A 9045-nucleotide genomic window follows, 5' to 3' on the forward strand; every position below is an offset into this window, starting at 1 on the left:
GCCTCGAAAATGCCAGCTTAGTTCCAACCTTCCACATCTTTTCATGCCTCAGACGACCATTTTTCTTTTGTCAAGCATAATCTTGTTTTTTGTTTTTTTGTTTTTTCCAGTATCCAGGGTCCCAAAACGGCAAGGGGAACATGACTCCTCCTGGCTTTATCAGTGCCAACACCATACCCTCTTCTTCTTCTTCTCCTTCTTCTTTTTATTTTATTCTTTCTTTTTCCTCCATTCATTGGTATTGTAGGACTTTTACGACTTTCCTCCATCCAGCAGGCAGGAAAATTCCTTGTGAGAATTAAACGGGCTGGGTTACGGGAAACCAGGCCCGATGGAGTGGTAGTTGCATTTTTTCAGTACTATTTTTGGACAATGCGTCGGGTGGCGTCACATAATTGCAGATTGCACATCCCGATCGCTTTGAAGTGCGCAACGACCTTCCGTAGCGGATGTCGAAGCGGCTTGCAAGCAAGCAAGCAAACAAACAGGTCTCCTCGTGGACGTTCGGTGAGCAGAATCGCATTCAATGGGGGTGAGTCCCCGCGTATCAGGGCAGTGAAGCTATGGCAGATATCCCACCCATCCTCAGTCGCTCTCTCTCTCTCTCTCTCTCAAATGAGAAAGCCTGCTCTGCAACACTAACACCAACAATAACCACAACGCAGCACTCTAATCAACAACGCTGCGACGTCCCTTCCTCACCCTCTGTTCGTTCACATTTAGATGAATTACGGTTTCAGTTGTTTTTTATTTATATTTCTCCTCAGTACAAAGGATGTGGCTACAGAAAGGAGCTGCTGTGTGCAAGTGAAATCTCCAGGTTAGGCAGCACGTTCCCATCTTCCTTCCAGGAGAGGGGGCAAGTCCTTGTGATATCCCAATTGGGTTCTGTTTGATACATGACCCAATTCCAAAGGACCCCTATTGCAGTTGACATAGGATACCTAAAGGAAAGGAATAAAAAACAATAAAACTATTCACATCTATGAGTTCTATTTTCTCTTTTTCAATTCTGCCACTATAAGAGACAAAAGAGTCATAAACTTTGTGCCACGAGGGAAGCATTTTTTTATTTTTTATTGTTCGTTAACACAGGCTTGTCCTTGAGCTGCAAAGCCATGTATAATGGTAGACCTAGGTGGATTGAAAATGAACCTGGAGTATCCTGGTGGGGAAAATTCTATAAAACTTAGCATTGTACCCTTCTCTGTGCCACACACGCACTCACCGCCCCTCCACCTGAAGTAAACTCCAAAAATTAACTATCTTTTAAATAGATCCAGTTTGGCCCTCACAATAGTTCCGTATTCTGCGACGTAACTCCTACTGTTAACAACCCACTTTCGACAAAGTTTAGTGCAGTGTTTTTGTTTTTTCAAAAAATTAAAAACAGCTAACAAACAAACAAAAAGGTCTTAGGTCCAGTTCTGTGGTGTAATGTGAGCTGTTGCCAAATTTGCATTAGTGATTTTTGTGGTTGCACAACACGACCTGATCCTCCACGACCACGAGTATGGTCAAAAACATGCAGGAAATCGTCAATGACGGTGGAATTTCTCCCTTGGACTGCCGGTAGTGGGTGACACGTTACACTGTGGGGCCTCACCGAACATGGATTGATGAATACATTCCTGTGACTTTGGATGTACGACGGCCGCTTATTCCACAGCAAAGCGCCTGATCATCCACATGGCTTCGGAACCCTAACCGCCAAAATATCCCAACACGAAGAACCTTTTCACGACATGAACGAAAAATCCCAGACGAAACCCGCGGCAGTTAGACGATCGTCCACTACTTATCGTCTATTTGGGATCGCACGGTGATGTGTAGGGGACGAAACTTCGGGACCCACCATAGGTCTCGTCGACGGACCGTCCATTTTCTTCGTCCGTCTGGCTCTTCGCACCACGCTGGCTGTTCTCGAAAATAGCTTCACACACTTCATTTATGAGTTTTAGTATTATATAAGAAGAAATGTTTATATATAATATACCAGGCGTTATGTTTATTCATCACTTTCAGTTGTTTATGACAAAAGGAAGCATATGGATCCATGCTGTTGAAGGAGAATGGGGAATAAAGCAGACAAGTCTGTTCCCACCTCTTTAAAATGGAATTTTTATTTTTTTCCATCATTGGTATTGGACAAGTAGATTCCACGTGGGTCATCCACGTCAACCACTTAACCTCCCTCCCCTCCAGGGTGATACCCGGATGGGAAGAATCCTGTGTATCAGCATTGACATTCTGTATGAATTTTGATGAGCAGTGCCACCGAAAGTTAACCAATTCCACATTCCACAGTTGGTCTTCTAGGTCCTATTGTTCAATAAAAATATTCATTTTGTGTTATAATTCTCTTAATGAACAGGCATGGCACCGCCCACCTCCCAAATCCTAATAATAGTAATTGATATATAGGGTGTTGTTTTCAATCTAAAAATGGGTTTTTCTTGCTCTATTCTTGGTGGGATACACTATGATTTTGTTGTCTAGTGTCACTGTAGAATCTTGGGAAATTTTGGCATGCTTCAATTAGGGTTTATTCTAGAGGATGAGTAGAAAGTTATCTTCACAAATACTAAGAAACCTTTTGATTTTTGCAGTGTTGTAAAAAAATCACAAATTTTCTAGACTCTTTCTATTCCAAACTCAAATGGTTCTATGCTTTGAATTTAAAACATATGATTTTGAATTGTAAAGATTTGAGAAATCAAAGAAAGACAAAGAGTACATCATGTTTTAAATTAGATTCTATTCAAACCTCTTGAGTAAAACACAATATATTGATAAAGTAAAGTATGCAAATGTTTTCTAAAATATTAAACAGTATTGAATTTATATTATGAAGTTGAATAAAATAACTGAATTACAAGAGTATAAATCATGTAAATCCTTTTTTTATGAGAATTATAGTAAAGTTGTTTATGTTTGTACAGTAATTGATTACACGAGTATATTCAATTTACACTATCATATGCATTTGTTTACAAATACAAATTAAAGTTGATTTATATTTTTTTTCTTTTTATTAAAATTTAATTACATTTTCTTTAAAATTACAAATCATTAGCATAATAAATGTATGTATATATATATATATATATATATATTTCTTCCTTAAAAATTATAAGACTTTGAATACCTTTTTGATTTTATGACTTTATCCTAGGCTCTATAATTACAATTCTTATTATTATTACTTCTTGACTATCTTTGTGTAATTTAATTATATATATATATATATATATATATATATATGGTTTGATTCTATGTATTAATAAAAAACACATTATCAGATGGAATAATTATACTAATAATAATTATTATTAGTACACATTAAATTAGAATGTATATATGATCCATGTCCAAAATCGTATTTTATTAACTTTATATTTTTGGGCATCTTTTTATGTTTGAAAAAATGTTGCAAAGATGCTTATATTCAAGATGTGGAATTAAATATAGGAATATATGGTAAATTCATTACAATGTGTAAATTCTACACTTCAATTAACACACACACACACATAAATATATATATATATATATATATATATATAAATGTAACATTACATATGTTTAACAAAGACTTGTAAATAACTTAAATATGCTCATAAAGACCATTTTCAAAAAAATTAATGGAATATTTTTGTGTTTTTTTAATGGATAATGGTCAACCTTCATTTGGTGCATTCAAATTACCAAAGCAAGACAATTCATAGTAAAGAAAGATTTTATCACCTTCTTTGGTTGCAAGATCTTTGTTATGTAAGTCAAAAATAAAATAAAATGAAATAAAATAACTTAACTTCTATCTCATCAGATATGAATCATTACTATATTCAAACAATTATTTGATTCTACTTGGATGAATTATCAAGTAATCAGGCTAATTATATACAACAAGCTCCCACAGAAGAAGTCAAATCGTAAGAATCTATTAGTGTGTGTATATGTATATATATATATATATATATACTCATTCACACACACACATACTCATACACGTACATATTCCTGCCTGAGATGAAGAGAGTGAAGCACAAGAGGCAGTAGAATCTCATGGGGGAGCACAGATCCAGGCCTCTGAATGCAGCATGTGCAAGTCCACGGCTGGCAATAAATTAGTACAAAAGAAATGAACACCATCTCATCATCAGGTGTATCTATAGCCCTCTTTGTTTTTCATGTGGAACAAACACTAAGCCAGAGGGCAGATGTGTTGAGAGTGAAGGCAAAGCAGGTTTGGGTCTTATTCCATTACAGGCTGCTGCTGCTGCTGCAAAATATGCCTGGAACCCCTTTGTACTGCTACGATTGGTCTAGTCTTCCTTTTTGCAGATGATTGAAGCAAGAAGGAGAAGTGGGTGGCCATTGTTGCAGAAAAAGATCACTTCTTTGGCTCTATATTACATATGTATGTTACTCTTTAGTACCGGCAATGATGCCTCTTCAACCGTTGCACGAGAATGCTGCAGATGTTTATGATTTTGTTCACCTAATGCTACAGGTCAGCCTGAAGGTTTTGTACCCTTTCTTGCAGAGTCGGCAGTTGATACGATGTGATTTGCTGTCCTCTGTGTAGCTGTTTACGGGGCATATTATACGATTGTCAGCAGTAGAATACTGAGTTTCGGCACTGTGAACTGGAGTTAAACCCTGAAGACGGCTGCTGTGTTTGCAGGCTTCACGTGGTGGTCTGCACCGATGCTTGTAAGTAGATAAACTCGTCTTTGGCAGGCTTTCAGTAGATGCAAAGGTAATCCTAACACTGTGCAGTTTCTGTCATCTGGCAGACCTGGTTGTAGAGGTCGGGATTTTTTTTTCACTGAGGTGCAGCTACTTACTGCACCTCCAGTGACTAGGAAGTGCACGTGATTTACTCAGAACAGAGGGAAGCAGTACAGCTTGGATTTTTAGAACTCAGACATGCATGAATGCAGCCTTGACTTGGCTCACATGGTGTGGGATGTACCACATAACGAAAAGAATCAGGCAGCATAGATCATTCCAATGTGGTTATAAAAATGTTCAAAACTTAAAACTTACGTCGTTGCTTTCCTTCAGCTTGTGAGATAAATTCGAAGACAAATTAATTTGGACAGGATTCCAAGGTTTGCAGCAAAAGCGGTTCCTGAAATTCAAGATGTCTCTGATTCACAGACAAAAAGCTTTAGCCTACAACCAGTCACACACAAAAATCAAATCCTTTTAATTTGTGTAGAAGAAACTACAACTTATCGATTTCTACGGTCGAAGTCCATGGATTTCAAACTGTGCCATCGGAGGTATTTATAGCATGTATTCATAACTGGTTAATACTCAGTTCTGTAAACAAGCATTACAGCATGTGTAAAGCTTTTAAAAGTGAAGTTGTCTCACTGTAGCAGTTCAACAGATTGCAAGAAGTATCGAGTTGTTCGTCATCCTTTGATCTCAGTAACAGCATCCTCGGCTGACGTCCAGTGCTTGATCGAACACATCTGGGCTCACTTCACCAAAAGTAAGCAAAATTGTAGCAGTAGATTATCCAACTGTAAGATTCGCAGGGAGTCTGCAACATCATCTGCGGCAATCCCTTGCTTATTCATGTAGATGAGAGACGCCCTTCCTCAGTACTCCTGCTCAGTGGTAACATATTGTGAGAGTGCGAGGAGCTCAGCAGCAGGAACCGCCACATCTACATGCAACACCGGGACCGATGACATGCTTGATAGGAAGAAAGTACTCTCCACCGTCCACACAATCAACCATCATGTCAAATGTCTTCTGTGGGAAGCAATTCGTAACCTTCAACTGCTCAAAATTAATGCCATTGGGCTTATTCGAGTAATACTGTTTCACCAAGTTCCAAAATTTTCTTGTATACATAGAAGTACCAGAGGAGTGACATCCTCGAAAGTAGTTCGATCCTGTTAAGTTCTTCAAAAACCACACAGAGAATATGTTCATGCATGTACGGGCTGCTACAGTTACCTGAAATTATACTTGGCAGAGGTCATTGCATCAACTGCATCGTCATTGCATCAAAACATCGTCACTGCATCAACTTGTGAAACATGTCCAATACGATATTGGCCCACAGAAAATACATTTCTACATACAAGGATCCTTCTTGACGAAAACGAACGCTTATCAGGAGTGCATTTCTATGAAACGGAAATGGCAGGGCAGAGTAAACTTCCAATCAAGTATATTAGTTGATTCTATGGTAATAAGAAAATGCATTTTAAGATCATTCATCCTACATCTGATACCACAAGACAGGTATAACATATGAATAATCCGATTGTTATTCTGCACAAGCTGCAAGTTCCTATATGTCGAACAACATACCTCCACGTGTTTGAAACCTTTGGCTGCACAGCTTTTCAATGGAGCAAGCTGCGCACAGATCAAAGACAAGTACTAAGTTTCCAGCTGGGGAATATGGCCACCTTCCCCTGCATCTCCACAAACATGGCATGACTTTCAATCAGGTACATGTAGAAGACAGCTTAACTTTAGAAACGAAACTAACCTAAAACCTGGAAAGTAAATAGGTAAAGCAAGAATGTGACAGAATTTACAGAAAAATGTACTTCATGTAGGAACCATGTCTAATCAATGATGAAATGATGGGAACAGAAACTGAAGTGCGATTTCTGAAGTCCAAAGAAGGCATGATCCTCAAAGAAACCCCAAGTAAATTATCCGTAAAAGACTAGAGCCTATCCCAGTGGGCAGTTATAAACATTCAAAGTGAACTTCCGAAACAAAAATATAAATTAAAAAACACAAAGACATAACAGATTCTACGAGCAACATATGACACCACGGAGGAAGTGATGGATTACATGAGGAGGGCAATGAGCTAATGAACAAACAGCAATCGTTTGGGTTGGAATTGCAATAACCCCATACGCACATCTGCCGGGCTGCTGCTGATTATGCCCTGAAAACCCTTTCATGTTGTGCGTGGAAAATGGTTTCACTGTAAATGGGGTCCCTACAGAATCCAACAGTGAGCAGTTGCAACCAAGCTAGGAAGACCTACAGTTTCTGGAAGGCCACAAACAACCAACGTGGGGAGCAACCATTCGCATTCCCATTTTCCGACCACGGTGATTCTCGACACCGACCACACAGCAGGGGTGGTGCTTTGGGAGACCCACTTTAATGCGCCATCCCTCCCTCGCATCGAAATCGCATAAACAGTAGCAGAAGCATTGGAACGGGAAACAGGAATCAGAACCCACAACAACAACAATAACAAGGGGATCCATCCATCACTTCACCATCGCTGGTCTTCTGTAGTCGCCTCCAACCTCGTCGTCCACGCTCCTGAATCCATCGCACGTGCGTTGCGGCCGTCTGCGTCTGTCTGCGTCTGTCTGCGTCCAACCGTCGTGGGCCATCGGATCGCAGTTGTGCTCATATTCAATCGTGGCGGATGATCTAAAGTGAGGGAACGGAGGGAGGGAGCGCAGGGGAACCAACGGGGGGGCTGATTGTTAAATATATGTGTATATGAATTTTTTTCCTCTCCATGTTAACGCTCTTTAATTAATTAATTATTTGATTAATTTGAAAAAAATACTTCTATATGAAATAATTCGTGAAGCAATATGGGGAGAAGAAGGAAAGCTAGCTAGAATAAAATATGTGCTTTTTCATTAGCTCAATCTATTTTAACAGGTCGTTCAAAAAGCTTTCTGCACCCCAACTGAAAAAGATTCTGATTCAACAGAATATTTTAATAAATCATTCAAAAATTATAACCAACATAATCATTCATGTAAGAAATATACTTCTTAAAAAAGACATTTTTATTTATTTATTTATTATTTTTTAAAACATTTTTTCAGAAAACCTAAACATTTTTTTTTGTGGAAAAAATCTAAACATATAAATTAAAAATAATATTTGAAAGAAATTAGATAGTTTCATATAGTTAAAAATAAATGAAAATATCTTTAATAAATAAATAAAGTAAAACCTTATAATATATTTTGGAGCAGTGGGATTTGTATCCACAATCTCCATCATACTAATGTGGTACATAACCAAAGTTAGACTATGCCCCATCAACATAAAAATAAATAAATAAATAAATATATAAATAAATAATAATTAATCAACTAATTAAAGAGCTTTAATAGCAAGGGCTCAAACAAGAAAAACAAGTTTCCTTCTCTTGTGTTTCAATAAAAGTACTTGAATCATCAAAGAAAAAGAAAAAGAAAAATGTCTCGACCAGATCAATTTACATATTTGACGCAATTAGTTTGGTTATGTGTTTTTATTTTTATTTTTTAATGGTCTTTTTTGAATTATTATATGATGATGGATTACCCAAAATAAGCTGTATTCTCAAATTAAAAATATCAAAATATAGGCAGCGAGCCAAGCGATTACAATATGGAGCCATGCCCCAGTTCCCATGTTCCCTTCCGTTGTTCCCACTTCTTGTTCCCCAATGCATCAATGGTTCACAAAGTGATCACAGGAATCTTGCAAATTGGCGGCCGTTAATCGACGCACGCTGCTATCTTTTGTAAAATTTGTTGTATTGAATCCTAACGCTGCGAATTCAGGCATGGAAAGTAATATTTAAAATATTTAAATATATATACTGAAAAATAATCATCAAGTTACTCAAAGAATTAGAAACTCATGAATGTGATTGGTTGGAAGTTAAGAATGCCTCTAATGGCCTTCGCATCACATGTTACTAATCTCAAAAGAAAATTGTGGTCATGCCTGCAAAAACAACACAGCAAAGATCAATTACAAATTAATTCATACAACAAATATGTATGGCATAATTCTTTGATAAAAAATTTCAACATGTCATTGTTAATTTGTAATTCACACAACAAAGCTCAATTACAAATTAACAATGACATGTTGAAAAATTGTGCAAGTCTTCTTGATTAGGTGACTCTAATAAATATCAACTTAGCAGGATGTATTTTTATTCAATGTACTCTCACATGAACAACCAAACCTTTTGGCAGAGGCTGAGATGCCCAGCTCAGTTCAGCATGTGGACAATAA

At 37.5% G+C, this 9045-nt stretch overlaps 1 protein-coding gene across 19 annotated transcripts; it reads right to left on the reverse strand.

The window, feature by feature from the left end:
- Positions 1 to 5121: 5121 nt before the first annotated feature.
- On the reverse strand, positions 5122 to 7312 carry LOC112279310 (uncharacterized). Of its 19 annotated transcripts, none has more exons than XM_024513631.3 (4): positions 7043 to 7311; positions 6343 to 6390; positions 5983 to 6016; positions 5122 to 5627 (listed from the first exon to the last, which is right to left on the reverse strand). In XM_024513631.3, the coding sequence occupies exons 1-4, from the start codon at positions 7269 to 7271 to the stop codon at positions 5594 to 5596; spliced, it is 345 nt and encodes a 114-aa protein (XP_024369399.1). In that variant the 5' UTR covers positions 7272 to 7311; the 3' UTR covers positions 5122 to 5593. The 19 variants fall into 19 exon arrangements, 7 of the variants coding, with proteins under 7 accessions (XP_024369399.1, XP_024369401.1, XP_073389167.1 ...); XM_024513633.3 differs by having other exon boundaries at positions 5122 to 5686; XM_073533066.2 differs by having other exon boundaries at positions 6843 to 7257.
- Positions 7313 to 9045: the final 1733 nt, after the last annotated feature.

This window comes from Physcomitrium patens, chromosome 3 (assembly GCF_059467195.1).
Source record: "Physcomitrium patens ecotype Gransden chromosome 3, ASM5946719v1, whole genome shotgun sequence".
In the NCBI taxonomy this organism is placed as follows: Eukaryota; Viridiplantae; Streptophyta; class Bryopsida; order Funariales; family Funariaceae; genus Physcomitrium; species Physcomitrium patens.